General features: G+C 40.4%; 1 protein-coding gene across 4 annotated transcripts in view; it reads left to right on the forward strand.

The window, feature by feature from the left end:
• Positions 1 to 22,159, forward strand: part of PRKG1 (protein kinase cGMP-dependent 1) — a 480,301-nt gene that overhangs the window by 434,699 nt on the left and 23,443 nt on the right. For all 4 annotated transcript variants that reach the window (XM_061373836.1, XM_061373835.1, XM_061373838.1 and 1 more), the window contains exon 10: positions 8,857 to 8,953. In XM_061373836.1, the coding sequence (XP_061229820.1) occupies positions 8,857 to 8,953 (97 nt within the window). The remainder of the gene's footprint in view (positions 1 to 8,856; positions 8,954 to 22,159) is intronic.

Here is a 22,159-nt window from a genome sequence, read left to right on the forward strand (position 1 = left end):
TGAAACAACTTACAATAAGGACAGCTTATTATAATAGCATAATATCATGTTCATGTTGCCAAGTTCTAATTAAAAAGTAATATGTTTTTAAAATAGGGGAAGGAATGATTTCTCTGTTAGTTTTTTAACTTTATGTTTTTAATTTCAGATCTCCTTCCCCTTCCAGAGGAAGTTAGAGATGCCATAGCTTTAATGTCTGTTTTAGCTGCCACTCAAATGTTCACTTTCTGTAAGAAAATCTAAACCAGGAGGTATGCTATTTCTCCTGATGTGAAAGTCATTAAAGGCAAGTATGCTGTGAGTTCAAGTGCTGGGGGGTCCAAGAAAATTTCTCAGCCCTGACAACATGAACTTGAAAAGAAAGACAGCCTTTCTTTTCGATGCAATGGTCTATGCAGCTGTAGCTTTCAATTGCATCATCACCACTAGCACATTGCTTTTAAAAATCCAAATGAAATCTCTCTTGATTTGGATTTTCAGTTGAAAGTGTAAGACATATAAAGAAGTGGTAGCAGCTAAATCGGGAGTTAAAGCCATGGCACTGCTGACCTCAGGAGGATGATCTGGAAGAAGGAGACCTGAACTAAGGAAAAGTTGGGTGTTAAGTTATACTTTCTCCCTGTATCTGTCTATCTACAGATACAGGTAGATAGCTTGATATGCACCTTCTGCTTTTTCAGTGTTGCTTGCATTTAGGAAAAATGGAAGAGTAAGATGAGTTTAATGATCTCCTCGGTCTTCCTTGGTACAGGGCAGTAAATCATCTAACAAGTCAAGATCTGTAGGTAACACTGTAACACCCACCTCTCCCAGGAATGGGTTAGCATCAGGATAGCAAACATCAGGCAGAATTTATTTATGGGCATACTAAAATGCCATCTGTCCATTATCTGTGTGAAAGGACATAAAACACCATCTGGATTTAGGGCTATCAGTATGTCAGTGCTCCCTGGTTAGTACAACTCAGGGCTGGGTGGGTGACTGCAACTTTACTGCCAATGGGAGATATCACAGTCATCTTGTGCTGGTACTTTTATCCAACAGCATGAAGTCTTTGATTGGTGTTTTCCTGCTTTCCCTGCCGATGGAGATATCCTGGAACAATTCTGTGATCCTGTATTTGTGAATGAGCTAATAAATTGCAATAATGTGGCAGAGCTTGAAATGAATTCAGCTTTTCTGTAATGTTATGTGATTGACAGTAAAATAGGTAAAGAGCTGGTCTTTTTCTTGTTATTTTTGTTCTTACTGATACCAGTGTTTACCTGAAAGGGACTTTTGGAAGTTAAAAGGTGCATTTGTGTGTCATCTAGTACCCTGAGGAAGAAACACAAAACATAGGCATTTCCAAGACATTTCCATACATGGTTGTTAGGAAATAGTTATTATCTGCTATCACTGCCTGCTCTACCTGTGTGTATTTTTGGGGGGGAGTATCTCCCTTTCGCCTAATACAAGTCAGTGGAGACCTGAGAGTGCTCTTCACCTACTAGGTGACTCTTGGAGAAGTCTGATGAGCATGTTACAGTCTTCCCCAAAAGGGTTTTGGGTTCAAACCCTTGTTTGTATTTATTTATTTTTTTTACTGTAATGGTTTGTCAAGGGACATCTCCCTCCACCAGGTGTAGTGACTCAAATAGATTGATATCTGGAGGGAATGCTAGGTAAGAAGGGGTTTGCATGTGGGGTGGGACCTTTGAGAGGTTGAGTAGCAACACACCATAAAGAAAAACAGATTTGCTCTCAATGCCTCTCAAGAATTTGCTTTCAGGCATTCCCAGGATCTTGCTGGTTGTGTAAAATACACTGTCGCTGTGCCATGCTTCTGTCTGTTGCCTGAATGTGGCTATGTCTTCTGAGCCCCACTCAAACAGGGCGTAGTTGAAGGTAAGGATCTCATGTGGGCATGACATAAGGTGCTTTTTATTTTGCTTTCACCCATATGACCATTCATAGATTTCCCCTTGTCCAAAATCCTTCAGAAACACGTGAGTCTTAGCTTTTTGGAGTCATTTGAGCTGGTGGGGAAGAGGGCTGGCTGGAGCAGAATGCAAGACATGGGATCTCTACCACCATTTGCTGCATTTGATCTTCTTTACATTGCTCTTAGATAGTGAAGCTTCCTCGTTACATGAATTCTGTCCATGTCCTCTACCACTTTTCACTTGCATTTGGAATTGCATCTTTCTTAATAGCATGAATCCAATCCAGAAAGCCTGCTGTGACTTCAGGGTACAAGGCAGGGCGATAGCAGCCAGGTGCTGTAAGTAGACTAGACTCAGGTGGGTTATTTCACCAGGGCTAAAATATGTATATTTAGATACATAGAAAAAATAGTTACAAAATCAAAGATCTGGGGGAAATTTTGCTGTCATTTATTCCCAAAATACTTTTGTTTGGGTTTAAGTGCTGCATCAGTTGAAGCAGGATGCTAAAAAGAAATTAGCTATATCTTAAGAATCTAGCTATATCTTAAGACCCATAATGAGGTGGACTCTCTTCTTTAGTGAACACAGAAATCTGGTTTTCTTTTGTAAAGTGTTTTTCCCCACCTGTGGCTGTTAGGCTCATTTAATTTGTGTGTTCTTGCAGGCTGGGTCAGATGATCACCATCCATGTACTGGAACTCAAGTTATTTTAGTCTTTGCAGAGATTCGTTATTTCTGTCTGCAGAAGTGTATGCCTCAACTATGGGTGATACAGTGATCAGGCCAGCCAAAAAAGCTGAATATAAGGCTGACAAAATAGCTGTTAAATGAGCAGGTGTCTGACACTGAGGAAGACTCTGAAATTCTGTTTTTATCCTCCCAAAATGGTTACATTCACTCTTATCAGGGAGTCGGTGGTTGGTTCCCATTTGGTTGTAATTTACATCTAGTTGGCAACATGCAGGTGGAAAGAGCCAAGTTGTCTATCAAGATGACAGTTTGGTAACAGATGTCTAATGTTTCCCAACACATTTAGCTCATGTGATAGGAATTGTGAGCTAGTTTAGTAAAGCTGAGCAGTTGGGCAACTGCAAACCTCTGCTCCTCGCATTTTGTCATTTATTCTTTTTAGCTGTCTAGGTAAGATGATTTTATTTATTTTAAATTTTGGAGGAGAAGCTTGAAATGTGTTTCAGAGTAATTGTCGTCCTAGGAGGCAATCGCTCATTTAAATGGTTGGAAATGTCCAGCAGTGTAAGAAGCCATGTGTTTTTCTCTCCTATTCTGCATAACAGGCATTGCCCAAATGCTTGGGCTGTGGCTTCTGCACTGCTGTTTCAAAGTAGCATGGACATGTGGACAATGGTATTTACTCCTGATCCCTCTGATTACTCTGGTTTCTCACACGTGATGCCTGTCCGTGCTGACGAGGAGGCCAAATCAAGGCATTTTAATTAGCAGCTCCTTAGGAGTATGTATTTTATTTGGAGGGAGAGAAAGAAGTGATGGTACCAAGCCCCAGCTCACCCATAAAAGGGCCCTGATAATTGTTAGGGCAAGCACATTACAGAAAGTCAGTCATTTGAGTGAGATTTCAGTAGGTACCTCTATCATTCAGATTTTCAAGAAATCTTGGAGAAGAGCTTGGTAGGTTTGGAAGGATGCTTGTGTTTGACCTAGATCTGAACATCTCCTCTCTGCCCTTTTGTGACATCCACTATGGAAAAGATACCTCTCCTGTTAGATACAGGAGTGGACTATGTGCTCTGGCAGGTGAGTTTGGTAGGGTATGTGACAAATCCTGTTTTCAATAAGCAGAAAGTCCTATTAAGAATGCACCAGTCCTCTGGTGAAAATCTCAACCTTAATTTTAAAAGCTCTTTATTAAAGAGGAAACTTTCTATTTTCTCTCTGTTTTGATAATGTTTCATAGAATCATAGAATAGTTAGGGTTGGAAAGACCTTAAGATCATCAAGTTCCAACCCCCCTGCCATGGGCAGGAACACCTTACATTAAACCATGTCACCAAAGGCACTGTCCAGTATGGCCTTGAACACTGCCAGGGATGGAGCATTCACAGCTTCCTTGGGCAACCCGTTCCAGTGTCTCACCACCCTTACAGTAAAGAACTTCCTCCTTATATGCAGTCTAAACTTCCCCTGCTTAAGGTTTAACCCGTTACCTCTTGTCCTATCACTATAGTCCCTAATGAAGAGTCCCTCTCCAGCATCCCTATAGCCCCCCTTCAGATACTGGAAGGCTGCTATGAGGTCTCCACGCAGCCTTCTCTCCTTTAGGTTGAACAGCCCCAACTTTCTCAGCTTGTCTTCATACAGCCCCAGTCCCCTGATCATCCTCGTGGCCCTCTTCTGGACTTGCTCCAACAGTTCCATGTCTTTTTTATGTTGAGGACACCAGAACTGCACACAATACTCCAAGTGAGGTCTCACAAGAGCAGAGTAGAGGAGCAGGATCACCTCCTTTGACCTTCTGGTCACGCTCCTTTTGATGCAGCCCAGGATAGTACAGGTTGGCTTTCTGTACTGCGAGCGCACACTGCCGGCTCATGCTCATTTTCTCATCAACCAACACCCCCAAGTCCTTCTCTGCAGGGCTGCTCTGAATCTCTTTTCTGCCCATCCTGTAGCTGTGCCTGGGATTGTTCTGACCCAGGTGTAGGACCTTGCACTTGTCATGGTTAAACTTCATGAGGTTGGCATCAGCCCACCTCGCAGTTATGTCTAAGTCCCTCTGGATGGCATTCCTTCCCTCCAGTGTATCAACTGAACAACACAGCTAGGTGTCATCGGCAAACTTGCTGAGGGCACACTCCATCCCCCTGTCCATGTCAGGTGTTAAACAAGACCGGTCCCAACACCGATCCCTGAGGGACACCACTCCTTACTGGTCTCCAGCTGGACATTGAGCCAGTGACCACAACTCTTTGTGTGCAGCCATCCAGCCAGTTCTTTATCCACCGAGTGGTCCACCTGTCAAATTGCTGTCTCTAAAACTTAGAGACAAGGATGTTGTGTGGGACAGTGTTGAACACTTTACACAAGTCCAGGTAGATGACATCAACTGCTCTACCCCTGTCCACCAGTTCTGTAGCTCCATCGTAGAAGGCCACCGAACTGATCAGGCAGGATTTCCCCTTAGTGAAGCCGTTGCTGGCCACCACCAAGCACCTTGTGGTTTTTCATGTGCCTTAGCATGCCTTACAGAAGAATCTGTTTCCTGTGTCTTTTCTTGTGCACTTCCAGCTATGATTTCCCAAGCATATTGGCCTGTAATAGCTTGGGCAAGAGGCACAGTTACCAAAATACCTGGAGAAGGGCTCTTCTTAATTATGTCTAATTCAGAAAACCCCAGAAATCTCAGCATAGAAAGTTTGGGTATTGCTTCTGTGTAGCTCCAGAGTGTCACTGAACACTGAACATGGGTATGATGCTGATCAGCATTCATGCCTCCGAGCTTGACCATGATGTCTTCACAATAGATCTCTTATCTATTAATTTAGAAACTTAAATCACCAAGTCTTCCAGAGGTCAAAAAATCATTTTCTTGTTTGAAAAGTCTCAGAGCACAAGCATGCAGCTGTGTATTTAGACTATAGCCGCATTTCTTATTAGACTGCTAGGTACCAGATGGGAAGAGCCTGTAGCATCTGAAGATGAGATCTGAAGATCAGATCAGAAGAAATATGCCCTGACTTGGCACACATGTATTTTTCCCAGAGTGTGAGTTATTTCCATGTCATCTTGCACAAGTGTGGTCAAACTGTCTCCAACATTCATCCCATCTCTGTTATGTTCCCAGGGAATATCCCAAGCATCCTCCCCAGTATCTGACTGTAGCAGATTTCTCAGCCTGGTCCAGAGCCAAATGTTTTCCTGTAGACACACAAATATTAATTTTTAATACACAAATATATTTTTTTAGCTACTTCTGTATTTCTTTGCATTGCCCTCCCAATGCCTTGAAAGAGTCTCTTTTGGAGGTAATAAAATCAGACATCACATATTTTTTTCACTGTAATTTTATTAAGTGAGGAACACATGCTACAGAAAGCCTTGGGATTTTTGGTTTGGAGAGCAGCATGCTTAAATTAAGGAAATTGGAGGACAGAAGTTGAATATTCCGTATTCTAAGTGTCAGGATGAGGATTATACCCTGGTTTCTGATTAGGAGATGTCTTGGGAATATTTTCATTTTGATATTTTTATTTAGTGATTGAAGAGATTTTTTCTTAAGCTTTTCAGGGCTTATAAGTGTATAACTTATGTTAAATTGTAGGCATTTATCTTGAAAGTGGACTTTCACCTTTATAGCTTGCATTAAAACAGAATTCAGATGAGACTGTTGTTACTAACCATGTGAAAGGCTTGCTTGCCTGATTTTAAATGTTTGGTTTCACTATATGTTTTTGGAATTTCTTTTGGTTTTTGGATGCCTGTTGCACAATATCTAGCAAACCGCATCTGACTGTTTTATATGCTTTGTTTCACTTGTCTATATTAACTACACTTAAGTCTGTCAAAGAGAATTAGCTAAGAGATTTCAAAAAACTATCACAATAATGCTGCAAGTACATTTTCTAAGCAAAGCAATAAATGAACATATTTTTGTACTTTAAAAGCCATCAGTAGAGCTCTCAGCTTCTGCAACTCAACACAAAATGATGAAGTTGGGACTGGAGTAGAAGATCCTGACTCCAATCAAATGAAGGGATTTTTGGGAGAACTGGTGGAATTTGCAGAAGCTGTAACAAGCATCCTGCTTGCCTTACCAGCAGCATGTCATGTCTTACCTAGATTTTGTTCTCTCATGTCACATGATGTGAACTATACATAATTTTTGTAGGACTTGGTCATCTTTCAGAATGAGGTATTATAGGGAAAGCAGTATTTCCCGTATCTGTCCCATATGATTTTGGAGCCCCTAACCCTTCTGACACACTGCTGTTTGGCGTTTCTCAGCCCCTGCTTGTTCAGCACTGAGAAATCCTTATTAATTGCTCAGGAGAGAAGATGGGGTAGCTGACCCCATGCCTTCCTGGAAGCACGAGATGGCTTCATTCAGCTCCCATTCCTTAAGTAAAGGTAATGCAGGGCTCCTTGACCTGAAGTTGTTTGATTGTTGAAGAGAAATTGTCCATGCTGGGATTTCATCTCCCTAGCAATTATAAATCATTAAGGTTATTCAAGTGGTCTATACATTTATCATGAAAATTAGATCCATCTCATTGCTCTGTCACCCTTAAAATAATGTTTCTGTTGTGATTTAGAAGGGAGCACATAGGTACATCTTTAATTTAGCAGAGGTTTTCAGTGACAGGTTTAGTACGCACCTCATGATGAGTGTAAAGCAATCGATAAGCAGTTGTGTCACACAAGGTTATCCCAAGTTTAAAGCAGGCTCAGTTCTGATTGGTTTCCAAAGTCAGATGCATCAGGCTGCTGTGGCCACAGGAGCAAGGTCACCAAGAGGATCTGGTGACAGTATAAATAATAAAGCAGAGCTTAAATAATTTGTCTACAGCACTCCAAGATAAAAATATGCTTTATTGCGTTGGATTTGGACCTTCGTGATGTGACTTTTCACATTTCTTCACATCTCTTTTTATTTTTCCCTTTTAACTTTAAAATTGGAGGGAGGAGAGAGGGGCTTTTTCTCTCCCAGTGTCACTGACATTTTAAATAAAGAAGGTAGTTTGAAGGGAATAAGTCAATAGATCAATTCCATCCCATTATTGAATTAAAGGCAGGTGTGATAAACAAGGTGCTTAAAAGGATAGACAGGTGCATATGTATGTATGATTGAGGCTAACATTGTGATGTTTTGTCTTTATGCTAGCATTATCACGCACAAATGAAACATCCAGGTGAAATAGTGGATTATATGAAAAATATTTTGGCTAAAATTAAGTGCTGCAAACCACACCAATTCCCCCTTTACACCCTCCATGCCTCTCTCCATAATCCTGTCAATGCTCTTTTCCCGTACAAGTCTGTGTTGCCAGCAGCCAAAGGTTGTACATGCACGGGGACTCCTCCAGCAGCTGAATGTCACACTTAATTGAGTGGGTGGATCGTGTTCATCCATTTCCCCTCCGAGCCTTTCTAAAAATACCATAAACCTTGTCAAGGAGCTATTTTAGAGGAATCATGTTCATGAGGATAGTCATGGGAAGCTTATTTTGGCAGGCTTGCATGTGTTCAATTTGCATGCTTCCTTAGTCAAGGGCTTGGTGAACCTGTGTTGTGAGCCAGTTGGACATGGGCTAAAGAGAGAGCATCTGGATTTGGAGACCTCCAGGGATGGGACATCTACTCCAAGTGAGCTTATAGGAGGAAAAGAAGTGAAGATATTCTTATAGAAATGTTGATATGTGACTGAAGTCATTCATTTCAGGCATTTGCACACCAGCCCGCAGCTTATTGGATCTGATTTCATAAAACCTGGCTGTGATTTCTCTCCAGGGACCTTAAAGATCTTGCCACTTTCAATAAACATTTATAGAAACTACTGCTAGCCTGTGGATAAGACATACTCCTATGAGAGACTTTATCTTCTAAAAATACTTAAAGACACCAAAAAAAACCCCACCCACAAGAAGATCAATAGAAAACATCAAAATGTAGCATTTGCTGGGTAGCTGGAGCTGAATTGCAGTACCAGACATTTGCATTGTAGGCATGCAGTAGGTATGTTTGCTTTTCTCACTTGGAAACCATGCACATCGGAGAGATGCTGTAATTGGGACTAGTAAATCGATGTGTGTGCATAAAAGCAAACTGTAAGTGATAAAATGGAAACTGAGCAGGTAAAGGCTGTTCCACGCTCATGCCATTCGGGTACAGTATTGCACAGTACTCATGTTTACACCTCTAAGAAATTTCCATTTTTTCACATAAAAAAATCCAGATATGAAGCTGAAGCTGCCTTCTTCGCCAACCTGAAACTGTCTGATTTCAACATCATTGACACCCTTGGAGTCGGAGGGTTTGGACGAGTTGAGCTGGTAGGTAACCTTTTCTTTGAAGTTTGAGTGTCCTAGAGTAAGTACTGTGTTACTGGTCTTTTAATTTTTCTTTGTTTTTACACCTGAATAACTGGAAGAAAATGATGTGATAGGGTTATATATTTTCTAGTGGCTGAAGAAAGCTGAATTACTTTTTCTGGTAAATAAAAATGCGCAAATAAATGTTTTGCAGTATCCAAGAAGAATTTATGTACTAGGTTGAGAGATGAGCACACATCTCTCCGAGTGGTCTTTTGATTGCCTTTTAAAAATAACCTGAAGAATTGTATAGCTGTTAAGTGTTAAGGTTGAAGGAGCAATCTAAAATCTTACTTAACCAAAACTGGAGAATGGTACAGTGTCTCTTCTAAGCAGTTTCTGATCCAGGTATAGAGAGAGTTTTGTTTTGTTATCATGAAATCCGTACATTCATTTTAGACATTCAGTGTGTAAACTATTACAACAGTTCACAGAAAACTACTTATTTTGTGCAGAATTTTGTAGAAAGGAAAAATTTGACCTTGCTTTTTCCTTTTCCTGGATTTAGAGGTCAGCAGTTTTTATTAAAACTGAGTGGGAGGAGACTGAATTGGCAGCCATTGTGTGACCCATCTGAAATACAATGTAAATACAAAAACCTATGATAGAAAGAGGGAGTTTAGTTTACATCATGGTGATGACCATGGAGGAGCTTCTGATACTGGCCACAAGTACAGTGTGTTAGGAACTCCTGTAAATTAGGGGCAGAAAAGGAAACTTTTATTGCTGCATCATGAAACCTCGGGGAAGTTCCGACTCTATAATCCTGTTGGCACCAAACACACTTGTAGTGCTGGTAACTAGAAAACTGTCAAAATTAAGTGGTTTGGTGATTATTTGTGGTGTTATCGGGTAGATTCTGTGTTAAAAGTGCAACTAGCTCTTCCATGTAATTTATTTCTAAGTTTTCATGTTTGGGTGTATGTAAAATTGTGCAGAGGAGAGCGTGTCCATGAGAATTCTGGTCCCTTCCTGCAGTTTGGGTTTTGATTTATTATTTATTTATTTGTTTGTTTGTTATTTTGGAAGAGAGTCACAAGAGCTCACCCGTATTCTGGGAAGGCTGTCTTTTCCCCACTGCTTCTATAGCCATCTATTGCTGAGAATGCTTTAAAGCAGGAGTTTAATCTGGGTTGTGCTCGGCCTCCCTTTTGAAGGCCTTTCACCCTCTGTTGGCAACAGCATAGCACTCAGGAGATTCGTCTCCAAATTAACATTACCTCTGGCTTCTCTGCCTGACGTGACCTGTAGTGAGGGACCCACCAGTTTGGTGCTTGTTTTGAATCTGCTGAAGGAGCTTGTGAGGATTGTTTTCATTTTTAAGGCTTTTTTGGCACAAGCTCTCAAGGTGTTTGAAAACCTCAAGATGTTCCTGGGAAGGTGCATTAAGTTTGCGCTCATAAGGGTTACTTACGAGACCCTCAAACCACACAGATTTGAAAGCAGATTGGACTGTTACTTATGGCAATGGGCCAGTCCTCTGACTCTGGGTGCTCACAGAATTAATCTGTAAAGTTTTAAGATGTTGTCAAAAACTAAATCTTAGCAACGTGTGACACTTGGCCAGGTGTGAAGAAAAGCAGGAATGGACATGCTCTGTCACTTCAACATATCAGATCAGAGTCAGGTAATTCTTAGGAAATGTCCAAATCTCAGAATCCTCCAAGAAGCCATGGTGCCACCAATGCAGCCTGCTAAAGGCTGCTGATGGGAAAAATGTTTCTGTTATCTTGTAGTGCTTTTCTTAAGCAGGAAAATTCTGCTTAAGGTCATTTAAGGTCATTTTCTATAGCTTTTAACTAATACTGAATTGCACACAGAAGGATAAATGATATTTCAAAGTTTAGCTTAATGCTCCAGATTTTATTTTTCTTTACCAGAGAGGGAAATTTTATTATTAAAACAACAAAATATTATTTTTGTCAAAACTAAACCTAGGATTGCTACCTCTTGCTTCTGACCTCTCCATGAAAAATAGATGTTATAATTTAAGGCCTAAAAATACACTAATGCAAAATGTATCAGAGGAATTAACTATTGCCTGAGTGTGTTACAGAAGCCTGCTAGCGCACTGCAGTACTGTGATTTGTTCCTGGAAAACATTCACATTTTTGCACTTTCAGAGAGCAAAATTGATCAAATAAATAAAGTACATTGAAAGGAAGAAGATACGTGTAGCTCGACCTCAGCCGCTGTGGGCAAATTCCCCCTAGGGCATCCCGTACCCTTCAAGAGGGCAGCTGGTGGTGTCTGGTTGAAAACTGGAATGTCTGGGGCTTAGTTTGGGTCTTGCGGGCCAAGAAGAAATAATGATCCCATTGGTCTGCATGCTAATTTCCGGATGTGGTATGTATCAATACACACTGGTTTTCCAGACAACTCTGTGAATGCTGGCTGTTTGGAGAGGTCACCCCTTCAGTGCATTCATATACAAATACATGGCTTTAAGGCAAGACAGACTAAAAATTAATATCTTTTTAAACTTATAGAGATTACAGGTGGAAATATCATATTTTATTTTTTTTCCCTTTCTTTTCTAGTTAGTTTTATTATTTGTATGTCAAGAGATATTTCCAGTGGACTTCTTGTTTTTTAATAGCATGGATTAAGAGACAAATCCACTATTTTTTGCTGCTCAGCTTCTCAGCTGTATGACAGTCGACCATGTTCTGTGTTGGGATGAAAGTGCCTTAATAATACATTGGAATAAGGAATGTCATCTCAGGTTCATGTCCCACGAAACACCACTTTGCAGAGGACATGAATGCAGGTCTGGTGTCCCCAGCCATCATAAGTAATCTTTTCTGAACTTTACTGTTCTTGTCCTTGTTATTTAATTTCCTTTTAATTTAAGTCCTGTGCTTTCAGTCATCTGCCCTAGGTCGGTTATTTTTGATTGAAATCAAGATTACTTTAGAAAGCTCTGAAATAGAGGTATGGGAGTATCTGAACATACAGGATTGGAGTCATTATTGCCGTGAAATCAGTTCATGTAGGTGATGGCTGAGCAAAGGTAGACTAAAAACCAGGTCCATGCCTGAACACATGCCTTTTTGCTACATTGGTTTACACAGTTATTGCTTCCAACAGTCACTCAGTGATGGTAATAAAATTGCAAAATAATATATTTTTCCACACCCAACTGAAAGCTTAATTGAGATTTGGTTTCAGCTACATCTTCAAGTCCAGAGGAGGGCCACGAGAATGATCAGGGGACTGGAGCACCTCCCATATGAGGATTGGCTGAGAAAGTTGAGGCTGTTCAGCCTGGAGAAGAGAAGGCTGCATGGAGACCTCATAGCAGCCTTCCAGTATCTGAAGGGGGCATATAGGGATGCTGGGGATGGACTCTTCATTAGGGACTTTAGTGGTAGGACAAGGGGTAATGGGTTAAAACCTAAACAGGGGAAGTTTAGATTGGATATAAGGAGGAAATTCTTTCCTGTTAGGGTAGTGAGGCACTGGAATAGGTTGTCCAGGGAGGTTGTGAATGCTTCATCCCTGGCAGTGTTCAAGGCTAGGTTGGACGAGGCCTTGGGTAATATGGTTTAGGGTGAGGTGTCCCTGCCCATGGCAGGGGGGTTGGAACTTGATGATCTTAAGGTCCTTTCCAACCCTAACTATTCTGTGATTCTATGATTCATTCACTTCTCAGGACAGATACACCATTAAAAACCTATAGGCTTACCCACTGTCCTTGCATGTACACAAGCTTGAAGAGAGCTGTGCCTTCTGCACTCCTATGGGGAACATATGGCTTGGGACATCCTGAAAAAAGGCAGATTAAGGACAGTCTCAGTTTTTAGCCCTGACTTCACAAAAGTTTAATCACATGTTTTGACATTCAGCAGTTTTGTAGAAGTCATTGGCACTTAGAACACAAACTATACATTAAAGCTCAGGCTGGAAGGGACCTAAAGAGATAATCATCCAGGCAGATTCAAATATAGCTAACCACTTCTGACCAGTTTTTCCTAATTTGTTGTTGAAGTCTTTAGGGAAGGAGGTTTCCAGAAAAGTTTTTTCATAATATTTAACATCTCTGTGCTGTAGCCTGTAGTAGATTTGAAATACAAATACATACAATCCTTGAGGTTGGGTTGTATTATTCAAAGACCATTATCACATGAATCTGAAGAACAATTCTCTTTAAAAGAATAAATGTGCTGCTTTTGAGCTTTACATCTAATTTGTGCTTTATAGGCCTGTGGTCGTTCCTGTTCCTTAGACTCCAGCTGGCTCTCCCCTCTTTGGAGCAATACCCAAACCAGGCACATTAGTCCAACCTGGACCTATCTCTGTTCAGGCAGAGCTGGAAGCTAGCAGCAGCATTTTGCCACTACTAAATGGTGTCCCTTTTATTTCAAGTCATTACTTCAATTTGTAACAATTAGTTTGAATTTTCTTGCTCTTCTCAAAAGTGCTTCCAGCCCTTTATGGCTTGATTTTAATAGGTGCAATGTTAATAATAGTCTTCTTATTTTATAATCCAAGCAGTTAATGAAAGTGTTTTATGGTGCCATATACTAGACAAACCCCCTTGAAGTCCTTTTGGCTTCACGGTGGCCACTGAAAGCTAAACTCCTTTGCAATATGGAGATTAATAAGGACATATGCATAAAAATGAAGCCTTAATTTCAGACATATTTTACTGGGGCTATACAAGACCATTTTAAAATGGTCAGTACAGCATTTTTCATTTTTCCCATGTTTTAAGAGACATCTGACCACAGATTATGAAGTGCAATCAAATTTATTATAGCCTCTGGCCTGTTTTGTAAACAAAACCATTAGTGAATTAATTAGATAGCGAGGAAAAAAAACACTGTAATTGTCTTCCAATAGACTGACAGATGCATAATTCAGATATTTCTTAGTGAAAATTTCCAGCTGCATAGCTATCCTTTTATTCCAGCTATTATTAAGCTTTTTGTTAGAAAAATCAGTCTTCTCTTTGGAATCCCTTGATTTTTAATTTTTAGGAGTACTTTGGCCTCCTTCCTTTTGAAAGAATAGGCATTTTGGGTTCTGTCAAGGTGAAGAAATTGAGCTTTAAGTGAGGGATTTGAAGATCAGGTACCTGAATAAATACTATGTTCATCTGACAGCAGAACTACTGCTACTCATCTGAGCAAAATGGTTATGAAGATTTGGCCCCTTTTTTTTTTCCCCTTTCCTTCTTACATATGCAGCCTATTCCCTTCTTATGTGCAGGATGCTTAATTTTAATGTTACTGTCAGATTGCACTGGACCACTGCAGAGCTACTTTTTTATTTTTCCTTTGATTTTTAATTCCTAGTAGAATTAAATACATCCTTTGTAGATGAAAACATATTCTCAGGGCTTGCCTTAATGGAAAAGCGGTTGTCAAAGTTTGGAAAGATGAGATGCCATTTGTAGCCCATCAAATACTGTCAGAGGCTGGATAAGAATATGAGCTGTCAAGCCAGAGGCTTCAGCTCTGTTTGAAAGCAGGAATTCGATATAAAAATAGGTGCTCTATTGTAGACAAAGTGAAAATCAGGAGTGGGTAAGGATCATGTACGGGGCTGGAGAGTTTAGTTCTGTCTGTCATTTACAAGAAAACACAGTAGTGAATTTTTCCATTTGATTTCTCATATTTTAGATATATAACCCTTCTGCTATTTACATTTTGTTAGAATGATTTTATGCATGAAACAGTTTATATTTCTCACCGCTTTTTAGCCTTTTCCCTCTAGACATTTTTGAAAAATAGTACCTTTATAGAAAGTGTTGTGATTCCCCAGCTGAAACCAGGAAAGAAAGCCACAAGTTTTATTGTATTTCCCAGTGTCCTTGCTTATAAAAAAACTTAGTTGTGAGTATTGCCAAGCATTGAATATCAATTTTCAGTATAGGGATCAAAACATAAAATTACAGGGTTTTAGCACAGTTGAGTATTTGATTAAGCAACTTTAATTGTTGAAGAGATGAGATTTCCTAAGGACTGTGGATTTTTTAGCTTATACTTAGGTGTATTCATAGACTGTAATTTTGTAATTTATTTTCTTGTAGAGTCCCATAGCATTCAGATTGTGTTACAATAATTAAGTGCTTTCCCAACCAGTTGAAATAAGACTTTTTCAAAGAAAATAAGATCATTGTCATGGACAGTTTCCACCCTGCTGTCCACTTGTAATTAATTTATAGAGCCATAGAATGGTTAGGGTTGGAAGGGACCTTAAAGATCATCTAGCTTCCACCGCCCTGCCATGGCAGGGGCACCTTCATAGTATAATTAGGGTTGGAAAGGACCTTCACATCATCTAGTTTCAATCCCGCTGCCATGGGCAGGGACACCTCACACTAGACGATGTCGGCCAAGGCGATGTCGGCCCTGGCCTTCAACACTGCCAGGGATGGAGCATTTGCTACTTTGAGCAACCTGTTTCAGTGTTTCACCACCCTCACAGTAAAGAACTTCTTCCTTACATGCAATCTAAACTTCCTCTGCTTAAGGTTTAACCCGTTACCCCTTGTCCTATCGCTACAGTCCCTGATGAAGAGTCTCTCTCCAGCATCCCTATAGCCCCCCTTCAGATACTGGAAGGCTGCTAGGAGGTCTCCACGCAGCCTTCTCTCCTCTAGGTTGAACAGCCCCAACTTTCTCAGCCTGTCTTCATACAGGAGGTGCTCCAGTCCCCTGATCATCCTCGTGGCCCTCTTCTGGACTTGTTCCAACAGTTCCATGTCCTTTTTATGTTGAGGGCACCAGAACTGCACACAATACTCCAAGTGAGGTCTCGCAAGAGCAGAGTAAAGGGGCAGGATCAGCTCCTTCGACCTGCTGGTCACGCTCCTTTTGATGCAGCCCAGGATACGGTTGGCTTTCTGGGCTGTGAAGGCCCACTGAAGCTGGCTCATGTTCATTTTCTCACCAACCAACACCCCCAAGTCCTTCTCCGCAGGGCTGCTCTGAATCTCTTCTCTGCCCATCCTGTAGCTGTGTCTGGGATTGCTCCGACCCAGGTGTAGGATCTTGCACTTGTCATGGTTAAACTTCATGAGGTTGGCATCAGCCCAGCTCACAAGCGTGTCAAGGTCCCTCTGGATGGCATTCCTTCCCTCCAGCGTATCAACCGAACCACACAGCTTGGTGTCATCGGCAAACTTGCTGAGGGCGCACTCAATCCCACTGTCCATGTCACCAACAAAGATGTTGAACAGGACCGGTCCCAACACCAATCCCTGAGGGAGACCACTCGTTACAGGTCTCCAGCCGGACATTGAGCTGTTGACCACAACACCACATGTGGCCATCCAACCAGTTCTTTGTCCACAGAGTGGTCCATCATCAGATTGATGTCTCTCCAGTATAAAGACAAGGATGTCATGCAGGACAGTGTCAAACACTTTCGCCAGGTAGCTGACGTCAACTGCTTCATGAGTTTTCTTTCCATCTTAGGTCTTTTTTTTTAAGCCTTGACTTATTTTTTACAGTCTAACTTGGTCCAATCACTATGCCTATTCACACACAGCAGACAACTAACCCAAAACTAAGGTGATGTTGAGCATGAGGTAGAAAGGGTAGAGTGAGAAGCACCATGTAGCCTGCTTATAATTTGGATAGGCAAACTACAGTTTTTTTCTAAACCTTAGGTCAGGAGAGCAGCTGAATCTGGCCTTAAGGAGATATACAAAATACATTCAAAACCCAAATGGAAAGATCTGAAATACTGCGCACCACAGTAGACTTTAAGGCGTAAATATGAGCAAGCTGTACCCTCACTTGCCTAATAAAAAGAAATGCTGACAAGAAAACAAGTTGGAAGGCAAATAATATTAATATAAGGAAATCTGCTTCATCCTGGAAGAACATAAATACAAAGCATGCTGTACTACTTTGCTGGGGGTGGGTAGAAGTTTCTTCTTTGTTCGTGCAGCAGTTCAGCTGTTGGGATTAGGAGAGCTCAGCTTGCAAGTGCTGCGCTCAGCAACAGCTGCTGCTATTTTCGTTGGTTTAAATGCATCTAGCTGGGAAACAGCAGGAAATAAAGGACCTTGGACATACTCAGCAAGCAAAAGCATTTGCACTTCAGCTCCCAAGAGCTACAGTTGAACCAGTTATTATTTAACATGATATGAAGATATTTGCATTTCATAACACAGATTTCTGGCTCCATTATATCTGAATAATACACATATAGCAAAATACACAGCTAGCAAAAGCCCTCTCTAAAACCATCTCTGTCATTACAAAGGTATCACTGCGCCCACGAAGGAAGTTCAAAAGGAGACACAAGCAACAAGGAACTGATCTGTGAGTTGTGGACACAAGTTCAAGAAAAGCTTCCGTCCATCTCCTAAAAGCTCACTGTTGCTGTATGTTTAGGAAAAAGCCACATCTCCGGAGTAAACAAAATACTTTTTACTTGCATAAACTCTTCTCCCTGTGTGTTCCCATTCAGCTGGGAGCCTGGCCCGCTGCCTTAGAAGATCAGCAGAAAAAGCTCCTGACTAAGGTTTTTGTGAGCACAGTGTCCAGACACTGTGAAAGTTCATGTTCGTTCAAGCACTTCCATTACATAAGTGAAAGAAATCTGGAGATTTTTGAATGGCAAACATTGCATTGGCCAAAATGAATGAAGGATAAACTAAAAATATAAATTTAAATATGAATTCAAATATACATATAAATAAATATAATGTTAAACTCTGCTTTTGTGCCCTTGGGTCTGTTGCTCTTTCATGGCTTTGGGGGTCTACACAGATTACCATAGTTTCAGATATTATTTGTAGCAGCTCATTGGGGAAAAAAGCACAATCATAGGGCTTCTTGGAAAACCCACAGCCATGCAAGACCTGTAACTCACAGGCATAACTTATGAATGGGAATTCAGAAAATCAGAACTTCTTTGCTGTCTTCTAGAAGAAAATCATGCAGGAATAGAAGACTGGCCATGAATGAGACAGATGCAGTTAAAATAGCATATCCTCAAGCTAGGTATGGCAAGGTTCAGGCACCTCACTAATCTTCACTGAACTTAATCCTTCTGTGGGGTGTTTTTCTACATTCTGGTAAATATCTATTCGTTTTTACAGTTTCTCAAGGTCAGCTTGCATTGTATCAGTTCAGCTGTCACTGGAGCTGCATGGAAATTACTCACATTGCAGACTATATATAATACACATACATGATTTATAGTAAAGACAGGCAGAGAGAGGAAGGATAAGAAACATACAGATAGAGCCATTTACTCTTTTTTTCCATCAAGTTCTGGATTTTGTCTCATCAATATCCATTTTCACAAAAAGTCTGAGAAAGCACTAATGTGCAGAACCATATTTATATGTACATGAATTACAACTGTGTGAAAAGAAACAAAAATCAGGCCTCGAGTGCGCTGTGTGTTTTGTAAGTTGCAGAAGTTTATACACCATAAAGCAAAGCAAAGCTTTTGGAATGGTTCCAACATTTTCATATAAGTATGGGGAGCCATAAGGAGGAGCCAGCTGAGGTCTAACAAAACAGGGATTTGGAAGAGCAAGAGAGGCTGGGTCTCTTCTCTTTCTCTTGTCCTCCTTCTCCTCTCCATCTCTCCTTCTCCTCTCCTTTTGTCTTTCTGTTCTCCCCTGCATTTGCATTTTGTTGGTGTGTCCTCTTTAACCGAATTTCTGAAATGTATTTTCAGATAGTGACCCACCTGTTTGGGTTTGCTCAGGAGTAGCTTTGGCACAATGACTCAGGCTGCCAAAAAAAAAGTAACACCTGGTGACATGGAAATGGGGCACCACACTGAAAACAGCCAAAGGCTATGAATCTGAGTGAATGGTGCTTCCTACAACAACCACAAGGGAGGGAGAGGACAGCCATGGGGCTAGCATAGAAGAAAGTTGCTTGCTTTAACTCCTGTCCACCCTTATGTTGTGGAGTTTCTTTGCGTCAGAGGGCTGGATGGATGTCACATGTGGAGGAAAGGAATAGCTGCTTCTTCATGAGGCGAGCTTATGCAATAGGAAGGTGCTAAAAGGTGGAGAAGTATGGTTCTTCCAGTGTAGTGCTGTCCAGTTGAAACCTGATGGTTGAAGACACAGCCACAGCTCCAAATGTGACTGTGATATCCCATCACCATGGTGCTTGGACCAGAATATTTTTCAAAATGCAACTCTATTTATGTTACATTTCTATTTCTAATTGATATGCATATCAACATGTGCAATATATGTTTATATGTATTTTATATCTTTATGCAAATATGTATCTGTGCAAAATGAACACAACTATTTCTCATTCTATTTTGTTTCTACAATTGGCTTATTTACTTACAAACAAAACTTCTCCTGTTATTTTTTCACTGGGATGCAGTTTATTCCTTGGGTCATAATCCTGCAGAATGACCTGATCTAATTAATTTTACCTCTTATCTCTCTGGCTTTGTACATCACCTTTTTAAGGTGGTGTTTGTATTTTATTTAACTGTGCTCCCTATTGCTTTTTTGTTTGTTTGTTTGTTTGTTTTGGAGAGAAAATGTATTCTTCCTGTTCCACATCTGAAATGGCTTATATCCTCCCCCAGAAGTTAATTTGTAACAGTGAGGGAAAGAGCTCAAGCAGATTCACCAGGAGGAAGTGTGACCAGGAGAGCATCAGTAGCAACTACAGCTTTACCAGAATTCAGTCTTTGGGTGATTATTGCACTGGAATGGATGATAAGAGACTGCTCTTGGTGTAGGTTTGCTGTTCAGCCTGCTTTGTCTTTTGCGATCTATACAATTTGGAGGCAGAATTGCAACCATGGACCATGTGCCAGAGGTCAGTGATGAGATGGACATAAAATTGAAAATTGAAACATGTATGAAGGTGGCGAGAAAGGGATGGAGTATATTCAGTGCTATAAATGTTATTTCTAATTTTTCCCTGCCTGTATTCAGCAGATACCTGACTTCAATATCACTGTTCTATGTCAACATTCCAGTGGCCTTGATGTTTGCTCTTGCAATCAGTGAAATTATCTCCAAGAGATAATTTCCAAATTATTATTATAAATTCTCTCTCCAAGAGAGATAATTTGGGAGATTTTTACACTGATGAAAAGGCAATGGCTGGGTAAGGTCAATGCAGGGAAAGGAGTGAAAATAAGTGAGGAGGGAAGGGACTAGAAATTCTTTTAACTTGCGAAAAAAAAGGTTGAGAGAGGTGGAGCCTGGTGGTTACCCTGTGTTGATCCTCTTAGTGGCTCAGCTGCTCTTGAAGAAGAGGGATTGAAACCCAAGGCTCAGCAGGTCTCCACTGAATCAATAGTCCTGGGGCCTTTGAAATACAAGATGTTGCTTCCAAGTGAGTGAATGCTAATATCATGAGCTTTGTGGCGCAGAAAACTCCTTTGCAAACTGCCATCCAAGGAAAGCTGCAGCCTTTTTCCTTTTCTGAACTGTTTGGGAGATTTTGTAGTGGGTTTCTTTGGTAGGCTGAGCTTCCTGCCCAAAATATCCCTACCTTTGAGCCAAGAGTCAAAATCCTTATGGCTTCTGTGGCTCTCTGAGCCATTTTTCTCATTATAATTGAAAGGCAGGGTGTTCTTAGAAGCCATTCTCATCTTCTCAACGTTAATCCTGTTTGGTTTTTTATACTAAATATCCAGGTGAATCTTAGGTATATTTTTCTACTTTTGAGATGAAATTGGTATTAAACATGAGGGTTTGGGCTTTTTTTTCTGTGAACTATCAGGAGCTTAATATTAAAACTTGCTCTTTGCAAGAATAATATGAATTGCCTGGGGCTCCCCAGATTTGTACCATAAAAGTAGTTCTCACAGTCACCTCATTTGGCAGGAATACCAAAGCAAGGAGCGGATTCATGCACATTGAAGAAGGAGAAGTCTGTAGGGTTCATCTTCCAGGTGGACAACCAAGCAGTCCAAAACTTCAGACTTTGTACCTCAGCAGCTTATTTTGGTGTATCTGCACATTTAATGCAAATTAATGATCCCACGCTCCCAAACTCTCACAAGTCTTCTGCCTTATGAAGCACGACAGGAGTGGGAATGGAAAATGGATCTAAATTCTCCTGTGGCATTAGGTCAAAGTCCTGCATTAGCTAATTGTAGCCACCTGATTGTTCTATATTGAAACATTTGTGGCACTGAGGACACCATCAAACACCTAATAAAACCACTGCCTTATGCTTCCTCATAGTAATTTCCTTTTCTGTACTAATTTTGAAGCTGTGTAAGTACATATACCTGAAAAAAAATGAAAAAAAAATTAAATAAATATCCTCTTTAATGAAAGACACTAAAAATTAGGTCATCAGAATCCATAGTGTTAAAGTGATAATACCATAAAGAGGCACACTGGGATTTATTCATAGTACCCTTTATTCTGTAATATTGGAATTTGTTCATCTGAGCCTCCACCAGGTTGTTGTGTTTATTTTTAACACTGTCTGGTACAGATTAACATCAGGAAATGTTTGAAGTAAGTTTAGAGTGCTAAATACTTTTTTTATTTTTCTAATGTTTCATGTTCAAATTGACTGAATTTGCTACTGGAGCTACTTTCTTGGTTCCACCGTTCATTGTGATTTGTCAGTGGACAACCTGACCTTAAAAAACACGATGAAAAGAAAACAAGTCTGATACCTAACAAAGTTTTGCACAGACTTATATTTGAAATAATTTGTGTGGCAGCTGATTATGCTTGTCCATTACCAGATGCACAGGTCTGATGGGAAACCAGGCAATCTGGATTACCATCAGAAGCAAGAGGTATAAATTCTCCAGATGTGCTTGGTCGTGATAAACCTTAATCTTCTTTTTCTTTTTTTCTTTTTTTCTTTTCTTTTCTTTTTTTTTTTTTTTTTTTGCACTTTGAAAAATTTTGCTCAGCCCAGATTTTCCCTCAACTTTCATGATGTCTTCATTCCATGTGTGCCACCTCACTCCTCTTCCTACTTCCCTGAAACAGCCTGTTTTGATTTGGGTAGAATACTACTAAATAATATAGTTCAAACAGTTGAACTGAAACCCATGTGCCATTTATTTGAAAAGGGGAAAAAAAAATACGCAACCAAGCACTAATCCTAAACCCAAAATGATTTTATTCACTTTCAGTCTGCCATAAATGCAAAATTCCTTTCTGCTTTGAGATGTGGTCAGGCTGCGTAGCAAAGGCAGCATTGTGTAGCACCAGTTTGATAAACAACT

This window comes from Neopsephotus bourkii, unplaced genomic scaffold (assembly GCF_033783945.1).
Source record: "Neopsephotus bourkii isolate Nb327-2 ecotype Australia unplaced genomic scaffold, CSIRO-AGI_Nbou_v1 NB_1634, whole genome shotgun sequence".
Taxonomy (NCBI): Eukaryota; Metazoa; Chordata; class Aves; order Psittaciformes; family Psittacidae; genus Neopsephotus; species Neopsephotus bourkii.